General features: G+C 32.2%; 1 protein-coding gene across 1 annotated transcript; it reads left to right on the top strand.

Moving 5' to 3' along the window:
- The first annotated feature begins 5835 nt into the window (after positions 1 to 5835).
- On the top strand, positions 5836 to 13631 carry LOC107479866 (uncharacterized). The gene is made up of 9 exons (XM_052258384.1): positions 5836 to 5863; positions 11608 to 11692; positions 11780 to 11912; positions 12153 to 12301; positions 12420 to 12546; positions 12684 to 12854; positions 12954 to 13145; positions 13247 to 13348; positions 13473 to 13631. The coding sequence occupies exons 1-9, from the start codon at positions 5836 to 5838 to the stop codon at positions 13629 to 13631; spliced, it is 1146 nt and encodes a 381-aa protein (XP_052114344.1).
- The last annotated feature ends 990 nt before the right edge of the window (positions 13632 to 14621 follow it).

Here is a 14621-nt window from a genome sequence, read left to right on the forward strand (position 1 = left end):
ACAACCTCACAGGCCAAATCTTATGTTCAAGCCTAGAATTCATCTAAAACTATAATTTTACTTTTATTTTAACAAACTAAAGTTGCTAGAATGGTTAGAACAGCTCCAAAAAAACAAATTCAATAAATTTCACAATTTCAAGTACTTAACCATAATCAAACTTCCACTTTTCAGCACTATATCAAACATAACAATTCATATAACCTAACCATCATTCAAATACATATTAGAGCCATATTTATCATAAATCAAGCATATAATATTTTATCTATTCTCATCACAGGCACAGGCACAAGAATAATATTCTAATTATCCTAACCCTTACCTCTTTTGAAGTTGAAAATTCTATTTTTACTTCTTTCTGGAATCAGAACCCTAACCGTATGGAATTGGAGCTTTGGCCTCTCTTTCAAGAACAAATGGCTGACCTCACCTCAAGCAAGGGAAGAGTTCTTACCTACGGTCACTACTGTTCTAGAAAGAATTGGAATTAGAATGGAAGAGGTGGAATAAAAGGGAAGAACAGAATTTGAATCTGAAGAAGAGAAAGAAGGAGAGTTGCTGGTTCTCACCCAACAAAGAAGCTTCGAAGATTCAGAGTGATGAGAGGTGGGGTTCCTTCCTTATTGCTGCGGATGGCTTCTTCCTTCCTCTTCAGTTTTGTTTTGCTTCCCTTCTTTGTTCTTCTCCTTCATTGTGCGTGTTTTAGTTCAAAGAAAATGAGAAGCACTATTAACAAGAGATAGAAGAAAAGGAAGTGGGTGAGGCGGTGTATAAGGCTGCTTTTGAAAAAGAGGAAGGAAAAAAATGAGTTAATGGTTGGTAACGCTTTTAGGCTAATTTCTCAACTAATTCATTATCTACGCTTTATATTTTCATATATCTAATCCTATGCGCACCAGCGAACGCTATAAGGAATCAGAAATCACAGGCCTCATGGGATAGGGTGGTTACACTTAAAATATGAAACTAAACTCAAACAGAAGACTCGAAGAAAAATTAAAAATTAATAAAGAAAAATAGTATTTTTGAAAGATTTTTGAAAGGAAAATAGCAGATGCAATTCTAGTGACTCTAAACCAATAAAAATAAATTATTCCTAATCTAAGCAATAAAATAAATCGTCAGTTGTCCAAACTCGAACAATCCCCGGCAACGGCGCCAAAAACTTGGTGCACGAAATTGTAAATCACACTTTTCACAACTCGTACAACTAACCAGCAAGTGCAATGGGTCGTCCAAGTAATACCTTACGTGAGTAAGGGTCGATTCCACGAAGATTGCCAGCTTGAAGCAAGCTATGGTTATTTTATTAGTCTTAGTCAGGACATCAATAAGGGTTCTTAGTTTTAATTACGAAAAATAAAAGAACATGAAATGGATACTTGTTATGTAGTAATGGAGAATGGGTTGGAGTTTTGGAGATGCTCTGTCTTCTGAATCTTTGCTTTCCTACCATCTTCTTCTTCACGCATGCAAGGCTCCTTCCATGGCAAGCTGTATGTTGGTGGATCACCATTGTCAATGGCTACCATCCGTCCTCTCAGTGAAAATGGTCCATGTACATGGCTAATCATCTGTCGGTTCTCACTTGTGTTGGAATAGGACCCAGTGATCCTTTTGCGTCTGTCACTATGCCCAACATTCGTGAGTTTGAAGCTCTTCACAGTCATCCCTTCCCAGATCCTATTCGGAATACCACAGACAAGGTTTAGACTTTCTGGATCTCAAGAACACTGCCAATTGATTCTAGCTTATACCACGAAGACTCTGAATTCACGAATTGAATGCTCTGTTGTCAGGAGAGGCAGTCAAGCTCGTGAACCAGGAACCCAAGAGATAAACACTCAATCTAAAGTAGAACGGAAGTGGTTGTCAGGCACACGTTCATAGGTTGAGAATGGTGATGAGTGTCACGGATCATCACATTCATCATGTTTAAGTGCGAGTGAATATCTTACAATAGAATCAAGCGCGATTGAATAGAAAACAGAAGTAACTGTATTAATCCATCGAGACACAGCAGAGCTCCTCACCCCCAACCATGGGATTTAGAGACTTATACCGTAGAAGATACAAATTAAGATGTAAAATGTCATGAGGTACGAAATAAATCTCTAAGAGTAGTTTTTATACTAAACTAGTAACTTAGGTTTACAAAAAATGAGTAAACTAAGATAGATAGTGCAGAAATCCACTTCCGGGGCCTACTTGGTGTGTGTTTGGGCTGAGCAATGAAGCTTTCACGTGTAAAGGCTATTCCTGGCGTTTAACTCCAGCTTTTGTGCCAGTTTGGGCGTTTAACTTCAGCTTGTATCCTGTTTCTAGCATTTTAACCCTAGAATAGGGTAGAAAGTTGGTGTTAAACGCAAGTTTGCGTCATCATAACTCGAGCAAAATATGGACTATTATATAATGCTGGAAAGCCCTGGATGTCTACTTTCCAACGCAATTGAGAACGCGCCAATTGGGCTTTCGTAGCTCCAAAAAATCCATTTTGAGTGCAGGGAGGTCAGAATCCAACAACATCAGCAATCCTTTTTTAGCCTCTGAATCAGATTTTTGCTCAGGTCCCTCAATTTCAGCCAGAATATACCTAAAATTACAGAAAAACACACAAACTCATAGTAAAGTCCAGAAATGTGATTTTTACATAAAAACTAATAAAAATATACTAAAAAATAGCTAGATCCTACTAAAAAACTATATGAAAATACCCCCAAAAAGCATATAAAATATTCGCTCATCAGTTTAGCATCATATAGAACATTTTCTAGAGAGAGAAGCTCCCATTCTCTCTAGAAATTAGGTTTTTTAGCTTAATCTCTTTGTAATTTCTCTTTTTAATTCTTGTTTTCTTCTACCTTTCTTTATTCTATTGCCTTAATTTTCTTGGTTTATCTTGTTAATTTCTCATTTTAGTTACTTTTTATGTTTATGAGCACTCTTGTTATTTTGATTTTCATTTAATGCAATTTATGTTTTATGTTCCTTTATTGCTTAATTAAGTTGTTATTCTTACTTTCCTTGCTTGGTTGTTGTAGGATTTTTTATTTCTTGTTATTTTACTATGCTTTCTTTTTATGCCTTCCAAGTATTTAATAAAATGCATGGTTGGATTTTTACCTAGTTTTTCACACTCTTGGTTGAGAAATTGGGTAATTGGGTGAACTTGGGTAGTGGATGTCCATTCCACATTGTGTGAGGATTATTAATTGATTTGGTTTCCACTAGCTCTAAGCCTTCCATTAATAGAGTTGTCTAGGACTTGTGGATTGAAATCAATTATGCCCTTTTGACTAATCCTCGATGTTAGGATTGACTAATTGGGATTAATTCTACACAATTACCATGTTTTTGGTCCACAACTAGGATAGGAATCCTTGATTCTCCAATTATTGCCAAGAGCTCTTTTTACCATTTAATTTACATCTTCGTTGTTTTTACTCGCTTTCCGTTTAATTACTTGCTTGCTTATTTAATTACTTGCCATTTTAATTTCTTGCCTCTTATAATCAAAACCCCAAATCTCCCATAACCAATAATTGATCATTTCATTGCAACTCCTAGGGAAGACGATTCAGGAGTCTAAATACTTTCGATTATTGTGTTTTTATTGTGACATCATTAGAATTCGAAATTTGATTGGAAGTTAATTGTTAATTTAGACTATACTTTCAACGAAAGAATTCTATTTTGAGAAACTCTAAATCAACGATAAATTCTCATTATCAATAGGACAGCCACAACAACATTCGTCTGCCCCTATGTCTACTATTGTTTGGGTTCCATACATTTATCCAGGTTCTAGTACATCATATAACACGCATATCTGACCCATGCTTAGTATGTGACACCACCTGCAGTGGACTACAGCCTATTGATGACGGCATCCCAGCCGATGCATGCACTACCGGTTTCACCACCTTACAGTCTCAGTATTAGCCAGTGATCTACATCAAAAATTACGTTGTCCCACATCATCCTGTGCCCTCACAAATGACTCATCAGTCACATTTTCCCTCTTGTCACCCACAAGATCCTCAGAACCCAAATCCTAGCAGACCTTAGTGATAGGGGCAGCATCTGCCATGTGGCACTGGACATCAGTTGCATTATCCAGGTGATCACCACCTATGATATTGTTATTACTATTGTATGTTGTAATTCTATATGCCCCTATTGATGTATTTTGATACACTATTTATGTTATATTTTGGTACACTATTTATGTTGTATTTTTAGTTCACCATTTATGGTTTTTTTATGTCCATTTTATTTAGTTTGGGTTTAAATTATTGAGCTTTTCTTCAGAAGTTTTATGCAAACGTCGTTATGTGTTAAAGTTTAAACTTTAGAATTCTTGTAAAACATAAATTCCATAAACATGGATAACTTAAATCGCATAAAATTCGAGTACAACATTTGCTTATTCAAAATATAACAAAGTAAACAATAAACTAAACCACACAAACACATGAACTACAGAAATAACAACCTCAATAAACACATGAAAAGTAGCGACTGTAAACTAAACCTCATTCGTCGGCTGGTTTGGACACCCTTTTTTGGGTATGATCGATTTTCCTATAGAGACCACACATTTTCTCTTGGCATTCGCTCTCGTCCATCTCATTACGAAACCTGGTGGAAACAGGTCGGCCAGTAGACTTCCTACGCATGGCAGGATTAGTACGAATCTGTGTCTCATAGCACCCCAGCCAAAGCTTCTCATCTAGTATCGGGAAAAACTCTGCCTCATGCACTTTGAACACAGCCTGCTGCATGTACACCAGATGGATGTACAGACCCCATTTGACACTCGTGGTGGCACAGGATGCTAGTGCATGACGACAATAAAAATGTAGTGACTAGAAAAGGCCACAGTCACACGTACCCGCCATCTAGAAAACACAGAACGACCCTTGCAACCAACTCTCAACTAGTAACAGTGAAGCCTTTCTGTCACAGTAAGTGACGCGCATTTTGGGGATTCCCTCTTTGTTTTTCTCAATAGCAGCTATCCGCCATTAGAAAAATTGATTATCCACCATTTGTTATGCATGTGCCTTTCGTCCCTTCCTGACGAACAGCTGCTGCAACCTCTTGTAGGTGCATCGCACGTTGGCTGAAATTGGTAAATAGCGTGTACCCTTAAGCATAGCAGTCATGCACTCAGAGAGGTTCATGGTCATGTACCCAAACCAACGACTGCCGCTGCAATGTTGTAGCCAGATCTCTTTGTTGAACCTACCAGCTCAGTTCGCCATCTTCTGCGACAAACCCCTCAATACATCCATGTACCACTGATACCTAGCCTTGCTTGGACTGTAAGCAGCATTTATGAGATACCGCTTTGTCTCGGCAAAACTAAAATTAGACATAAGGGTTGCCACCCACTATCGTCACCTCTCAGTGCAGCCTTGATCACCTGGGATCTGTCAGAAATAATCAATAGGCCTTCCTGTTGGGTCATGCATCACCTCAGATTGGTAAGGAAGAAAGACCAAGACCCCGTGGTCTCAGACTCAACAATTACAAAAGCTATAGGAATAATATTACTGTTACCGTCTTGTGCCATTGCAATAAGCAAAACACCACCATATTTGCCATACAGCTGCATGCCATCGACGGAGACAAATGGCTTGCAATGCTTGAAAGCCTCCACACAGGTAGGGAAGGCCGAAAATACCTTAACCAACATACTGCAATTCCATGGTGCTAGCAACCTATACCCCACCCTTCCGATCTTTTTTTCTCCCGCTGCCACCGACGCTACTCAATATCAGACTCTTCAACTCTGACAAAGAATTTATTCGCCCGGTATGCAATAGAATGGAATTCTCACTCAAATATCATTTCGGTATCACTATTTCTCATATGGTAATTGGGATACATATTTAAAACCAAATATCTACTACTACTAGAATTTTGGCTTATTTTTCAGAAGAAAAAGGATAAAGAAAAAGTAAAATGTTTTATGTAAAATACAAAGGGTTGCACATCCTTTTATAGTTGCTGAAAATTTATTGTTATGTATCTCATTTGTAGTGTAAATGAAATAAAACTACACGTATCTTGTTTATACTGTAAATAAAATATATACATATTTCGTTTCGTGCTTATCTCATTTATAGTGTAAATGAAATATGTGTATTTTTATTTTGTTTATTTATTTTTTTTATTAAAAATACTGACCCTAGACTTTTTCTAATATTATATATAAATAGTCACTATATTTATACGATGATAAATATGATAGTTTTTGTTTTACCATATATGATTCACTCTTGACTCCTATAGGCCGTTACGGCTAGCCAGCCCTGCCTCGCCAACGTAGGTGGACCACTCAAAAACTACATTTCTCTCGTTTTGACCACCGACCTTTCTTTTTATCTCACCGTAATTGGTAGAAGGTGATATTAACAATGCAAACTTAAAAATTACTAACCCTACATTGATTTCCAAATTTTGATGCATTTATCTATCCTCATTTCAGTAGACTTATTACGTCCTTAAATTTCTTATGGTCTTAGTTTCTTATGAGCTGAGGATGGGATCAAACTCCATAGAAATATAACTATTCTGTACAACGCTCTATAGTTTAATTTCTAATTTTCTTGATGGAGGTCAATTAATGAACGGCTAATAAAGAATAGGGTCCGCCATAGGAAAAGCTCCTCCGTATATTTATATTTATATATAACTCTGAATAGCGCAGTTGGAAGGAGCAATCTGAAAAAGGAACACATACTCTGAGCTCACAACGAGTCTCTTAAATCCTTCTGTTATAGCTCATAAATTCTCTTGTTGAAACATTATATAGTAATAATAACTCAAAACACAGAAAAAAAAACAAAAATAAAACTAGAAAAGAACTAGAACATCTACTGCAATAATAGAAGAAAAAATATGTTATCATAAAACGCGACCTGGTCAGGACTGAATCGACGCGGTTTTGAAGAAAAAACAGTCACATGAATGTGAAGGAAGAAAAGGAAATTAAACCACTATTAATAACAGGGGTATTCGCCGTGCGATTTGGTTCGGTTTTAAGGAGAAAAAGTCATCCGATCCGAATGCTTAATTTATGTGCGATGCGGTACGGTCTGGATTGGATAAACTTTTTTTGGAAATCCGATCCGATTACAAGCGGCTTGGATCAATTTGAATATGCGGTTTTTTAAATAAAAAAATTAAATACATATAACAAGTCTCAACATCAAATTTTAAATAACTAACAATGACATAACAAGTCTTAACAATATCTTAAAAACCAACAATAACATAACAATAAAAATAAAATGATAGATTAGTTAAAATAAATAAATAAATAATATTTTGAATATAAAATATTTATTAAATAATAATAATAATACATGAATAATAGAAAAATGTATAACAAATTGAACATGCTATAAGTATAATTATAAATATAATAATAAAATAATTATATTATAGCACATTGTGTGGTTTATATTGGATTGGATCGGTTACAAAAAATAGATCCGAAATTCAATCCAATCCAACGGTTTGTAAAAAATATAATCCAATCAAATCTGAATTAGTGTAGTTTTAATCGATTTTCGGTTTAAATCGAATTAAATGAACGATTTAATTTAAATCAGTTTGAATTTAAACACCCTAATTAATAATAATATTATTATTATCAGATAATTCGTCGTTGTAAGTAATGGCCACCTCTGCCCCCCATAATCCAAGCCTGAGGAAACTATATGATTCGGTCGTAATGAATTAATGATGAATACGGGATATATGTGATTGGTTAATTAAGTAATTATATAACTTCGTCTCTATTAAGTTAGCTAGGTTGGAAAGGACACAAAACCTTTGAAAAAATATATCATATTTCTAATGAAAATATACAAATTAATTTTTTATCTAGTTAAATATACAAAAATAAATACGACATCAATAATTCTAAAACTAAAAGTTAAATCTAAATAACTCAATCAATTGTATCACAAATTACAAAAAATAAATAACTAAATCTAAATAAAGTGATATGAAAAAAGCAGATAAAAAGGCAAAGATAAGATCTTTGATAGTTAGATTCAATAGAGAGAAAGTGCATTGGATTGAATTTTATAAAAATTTTCACCTTTTATCATAGAAGCTTTTTAAAATTAAATGTCTAAAAATATATCATTTTAAGAGTTAAAACAAAAGAGTTAAGAGTTCCAGTGTGAAAACAAATGGTGAAAAAAAAATAAAACAGTAACACTAATTATTTATTTAGTTAAATACCCAAAAAAAATAGAGCATCAATAATTCAAAGATAAAAAGTTAATTTAGCATCATAAATAAAAATAAAATAAATAATACCACCATACCAAAAATTCAATCAAAGCAAATTTTCACAAGATTTTGTTTATCAAATAATAAAATAAAATTCAGAAATATGCAAAAATTAAAAATTAAAAATTTGCTCCCACCTAAATAGAATCAAATTTTGAAAAAAAATAAAAAACTAAAAAATAATGAAAATTATCTCAACCTCCAGCAATTAATATTGAGGTAAAAATAATCAACAATTTTTTTCACCTACCAATTAACATACGAAAAAACAAACCAAACAAAAAAAGTTTATAATGATAATAGTGAATGAAATAATAAAAGATCACGTCATTGCTTATTAAAAAAATTATTAGGCAACTAAAATTCAAGGTAGTAACTTTTTTATTTGAAAGAATAATATGCTTTTATTTTTGGTATGTATGTTCTCGTCTAAGTTAAAGAACAAAGTAAACTAATAATTGCTAAAACACTAACAAACTTTTTAAATTAACAACACCAAAAAAGTAAAAAGAACTTGGACAGCTGTGATTAAACCAAGAAAAACTGAATCTATTTATAAACACATCGAAGTGGATAAAGTGCAAAAAAGCTATAATAATACATGATGATGATATATAAACTCCATATACCAACATATCACAATTAATAAATATGAACACCTTTCAATAATAGTAGTAATAAACGGGAAAAAGGGATAAAAAGATTGTCATAAGCTTCTCACTAATTTTAATTTAAAAAAGAGAAAAATAGAATATGTAAATGATATGAAAGGAGTAGATGAAAAGACAAAGATGAGATCTTTTGATGGTTAGATTCAATAGAAAAAAAGTGCATTGAATTGAATTTTATAAAAATTTTCACCTTTTACTATAGAAGTTTTTTAAAATTAAATGTCTAAAAATATATTATTTTAAGAGTTAAAACAAAAGAGTTAAGAATTCCAGTGCGAAGTAGATGGTAAAAAAAAAAGCAGAACAACACTAATTATTTATTTAGTTAAATACCCAAAAGAAATAGGGCATCAATAATTCAAAGATGAAAAGCTAATTTAGCATCATAAATAAAAATAAAATAAATAACACTATCATACCAAAAATTCAATTAAAGCAAACTCTCACAAGATTTTGTTTATCAAATAATAAAATAAAATTCAGAGATATGCAAAAGTCAAAAATTAAAAATTTGCTCCCACTTAAACAGAATCAAATTTTAAAAAAAATAAAAAACTGAAAAATAATGAAACTCACCTCAACCTCCAGCAATTAATATTGAGGTAAAAATAATCAAAAACTTTTTTCACCTACCAATTAACATACGAAAAACAAACCAAACAAAAAGTTTATAATGATAATAGTGAATGAAATAATAAAAGATCACGTGATTGCTTATTAAAAAAATTATTAGGCAACTGAAATTCAAGGTAGTAATTTTTTATTTGAAAGAATAATATGTTTTCATTTTTAGTATGTATGTTCTCGTCTAAGTTAAGGGACAAAAAGAATTGGTAAATTAACAATTGCTAAAACACTAACAAACTTTTTAAATTAATAATACCAAAGAAGTAAAAAGAACTTAGACAGCTGTGATTAAACCAAGGAAAACTGAATCTATTTATAAACACATCGAAGTGGATAAAGTACAAAAAAACTATAATAATATCTTAATAAAGTTATATTAGAGTAAAAATTTACATATGCCATAAGATAATGCTTATTTTTTATTTTTCTTTTTTTAATCCCTAAAAAGAGAACGCTAAACAAATGGCATCTAGCAAATGCACAAATATGCCAAGGATTAGTGAATAACTGTGGCAAAAGAAGATCCGAACTTGTTAAACGGCATTTAGTAATAATAATAACGAATGAATTAATAAAAAAGTAACTAATATAAAAGGAGAATATGAAAAAGCAAAGAAGAGATATTTGGAGGTTATAGATTCGATAGAAAGAAAGTGCATTAGATTGATTTTTATAGAATTTTCTAGTTTTCAGTACAGAAGTTTTTTAAATATAAATGCATAAAAATTAATCATTTAAGAGTTAAAAAAAATAAAAGTTAAGAGTTCCGGTGCGAACCAAATGATGAAAAAAAAAAAGGCTGAACAACAATGCTAATTATTTATTTAGTTAAATACCCAAAAAGAAATTGGGTATCAATAATTCAAAGATTAATCTAATTTAGTATCATCAATCAAATCAAGATAAGTAATACCATCTTACCAAAAATCAATCAAAATAAACTCTCACAAAATTGTTTATTTTGAGCTATATTTTCAGTGAGTGAAAACAATACTCCAAAAAAAGAATATAAAATTATAGTCTTAAATCCTTAGTTGTTAGTTCAAAATTTTTAGAACTTTCTCACAAATAAATTGTCTGATTAACAGACACAATCATAAAAAAAAAGAAAACTCACAATCATTTACAACAAAAAAACAAAGAAACCCTAGAATACATGATGATGACATATAAACTTCATATACTAACACTAAAGCAGACCAACAATATCAAATTGTCATCCATCACGCCAATCACTCATAACTCGTCAAAAAAGAGGAAAACAAAATATGAATTCATAAAATAGGTATCCAAGAAAATAAAGACCAAAGGATCAGAGAAACAACAAAGAATAAAATAAAAGAAGCCAGCGGCTGAAATTACACCAGATGAATTTTTAAAGAATTTTACACTTTTTTTATCATAATAATATTTTAAAATTGAATGCATAAAAATGTATCATTCAATGATTAGAAATATAAGAGATAAATAGCTCCAATCTGAAACAAATGAGGAAGCCAACAGTTGAACTTGAACCATATCGAACATCATGCTCAGAAATAAAAGAACAAACAACAATAACAGATTCCAAAATAAACTTAAATTAAATGAACTCAAAATCCTCACATACCTACTTTCATGATATATTCATGGATTGGCAAGACAAAACTTGTTCTTTTTACAAAACTCAAACAATATTAATCTTCCATGCTAATCAAGTTATCAATCATTGGATTCGAATATGAGACACAAATAGCTAGATTCAGATGAGAAACAATTAAGGTCTTAAAAGTTAGAATAGTAGGGGAAGAAACAAAAGAAACTAACCCCTTCAATCGATTTCTGTCTTTTGGGTATGCTGAACAGCCAGTTGTAATTTTACAGCTTGCCAAAGTTAAGGTTTTTAGAAGTTTGTATCATGTAAATTTTATTTCAGGTGTGTCAGTTATCCAAGTTCACTTGGTTTTACGACTATATTCCTATAACTAATGTATCTATTTTTTATTTTTAGGTAGAGTTGGACTTCAGAATGTTATGTTTGCATCAAATCTTGGATTTAATCTTGACATCCCAAAGGTGGCAGCTTTTCGAAAAAGGTATTTTTGTACATTTAATTTCTGTTGTATTTTTTGTTGTTGTTGTCATTGTTTAATTATTTAAGTTGGTGCTGTATTTGTTAACAGTTCTATTCCACATGGAGTTAGTGCATCCCAACCCATTGGCATTGTTGGATCTGGAAAAAATATCAGAATAGAAGAAGATTTTATGAATCTCACACCTAGGTGTACTGTGAAGTCGCTTGATGATAACAACCGGGTTGGAACCATTTTAATTTTTTTTATCATGTTTACCCTTGATAATTTGTGTTAAATTTTCTTTTTCTATTCCTTAGTAAATACTGTTTTGTTTTGGAAAGATATTAATGATTTTGTCCTCCTTTGTACTTGAAAATACTATGCTGTTAGTATTTATTTTAGTTTTTCAGTTTTAGTTTATATTACAACTATCTTTGGTTATAATGTCTTAATATTTATAGATCTGATATTATATTTTTAGGCTGTAACTTTTGTTGTACTGGCGAAGATAGCTGAAATAGTTGAAGATGGTCCTTGGTGGTACTCTGCTTGCATTGTGTGTGTGGCAGAGGTGTTCAGGCAGAATTCGAGATTTACTTTTGTCAATTTTGTAACATCCATGTTACAAATGTGACTCTTAGGTATAAATATTTTACAATGCTTCCTTTGTGCTTTGTTAAATAGTGTATTATTTCTGCGTAGATGTTAACCTTAGGCCAGTATTTATGTGCATCTTAAAAAATTTCAGGTTTAGAGTGAAGATGTTGGCTGAGGATTCCACTGGTGTTTCTATTTTTGTCCTCTTTGATCGTGAGGCAAGTTACCTACTGAATAAGACTTGTGCCCAGCTGTTTGAACATCTTAAGGATGTTGATGTAAGTCACTCGAATGCTATATTCTTTTTATGTGCTGATTTTATTGTTAAAGAGTTTTCTTATCCTTCGATTTCTACCGATTCATTTTTTCTGTTGTGTCTGTTTTATATTGTTTGTGGGTTGTGTTTGGCACATAGTCTTCTTCTATATTTCAAGAAATTGTTGAAAAAACTATGCTATTCAAGGTTCTTAGTAGGCTTATTGGGATGGAGAAATTCAAAGAGACTTATCCAGTGAGGTGTGTTTGTGATGATGCTGCAATACTTGAAATGTTTGAGCTCTCTGGTTCAGATTTGAGTCCTAAAAAGGTATAAAACAGAATTCGCACCTATTGTTTCATTTTAATAAATTATTTCTTAAATTTTTCATTTTTTGGTTGTTCCACCTTTATTCCTGTCTTATATCAGATGTGCTTTGTATTATCCAAGGCTGGGTTTGTACCAAAAGGAGAGGGATCATTTGGGGAACCTTCTAAGGTTATCAAATCACCGAATTTGGGATTGACTCCTTCCAGCTGCTCTGAGCTCTTTGCTGGTTCGCCTCAATGTACCCAAAAGGAATCAAGTGTTGTTGACTTGGGAGCTGATGAAGATGCTAAGGTTCCATGCTTCCAGTTTCTTCTATTATTTTTTCTGTATTACTTTTCACCCTTTTTTGAGTTGTGTTTAAATTGAACCTAATATGTTGTGTCATTTAATAGTGTTCTCTCTTCAAGAGAAAGTCTGCTGATGTTGTGGTGGATAAGTTAAATGAAGTGGATAATTCTGAAAATTCATGTGATGAAGTTGATGAAAGTGAAGAGGTGAGTAGTGTTGCCAATTTTTTTTTTGACAGGGCGCTTAATTTTCTGATCAAGTTTCTTTGACTAGAACTTATTAATTATCCCTCTAATTAGGTTTATATTTTCATTCAATTCTTTACACTAGGAGTATGTGGTTGGCCTTAATCGAGGCTCTCTTGATGCTGAGAAAGATGTGAAGCTTTCGTTGAAGACGTTGAGAAGATCCTTGAGGCTGCAACTTGATGAAGCTGATGAGTCTCATGTCTCGGGAAATGATGGCTCCTCTGGACATGGGGTTAATTGAGGTGGCTGCTCATGGCAGTTAACTAGAGCTACTGATTAGGACTAATCTAGGGCATTAGGTATTTTGGTTATGTCCATGTAATAGCATTTGATGCATTGGATTGTAGTGGATGAGAATATGTGTGTGTTTTCATGTTTTGTATAAGTTGTTTGGATTATTTTTTGGGCATCTTTCTTATGTAATAGATTAAGTGTTAGGGTGTGGAGACAATATCCTTAGCCATTAGCCATATTAGCTATTTAGCCATTTATGTTTGTACTTATTTATTTGAAATTCAATAAAATGCAGTAGCTCTTTAATGATATAAAAATTTCTCCTTCTGTAATTTAGTTTATTCTTTAACTTATGTGGTTTTGCCAAGTGAATGTTTTATGGTATTTAGATAACTGAATATTCATGTGTTGTTGAATTGATTTGTACTTTCTTGATATATCTATATTGAACAGGTTGGAAGTGATCTTTTGGGCATTTCTTTTGTTTTAATGAATTTCTTAGGTGCATTTTGCCTATAATGGCTAATGTAGCTTAGGTATTAAAAAAGTTCATTCTTTGTTAAAATGATGACAATGATATATGTACACCACAAAGTTAGTCATGATTTTCTATTTAACTGATTGTTTTTTTTAATTAGATAAAGTAATTTCAAAAACATTTGGATCTTATTGGCTCTCTCTCATGTCAATTTGAGAGTCAAATACGCAGTTCTCTGAATACACAATTTTGACAATAATGGCACAAAATTTTGATTAGTTAATTTACTGTAGAGTAAGTTTAACTATATATTTTATAATAATAACTCTGTTCTCATTGTCACTGTATACGGAAATATTATGTTTTTTTGAATATAATGAATGGTGTATTCACTATATTTTACTTCAATTATTGCTGAATCCATTTTTTCAATATATGTTGAATATGTAAATTGTAAATAGGTAAAAAAATTTGCATCATGTTATAATGTAAAGATCAGCAGTAGCAGCATGCGCTAGA

This window comes from Arachis duranensis, chromosome 3, assembly GCF_000817695.3.
Source record: "Arachis duranensis cultivar V14167 chromosome 3, aradu.V14167.gnm2.J7QH, whole genome shotgun sequence".
In the NCBI taxonomy this organism is placed as follows: Eukaryota; Viridiplantae; Streptophyta; class Magnoliopsida; order Fabales; family Fabaceae; genus Arachis; species Arachis duranensis.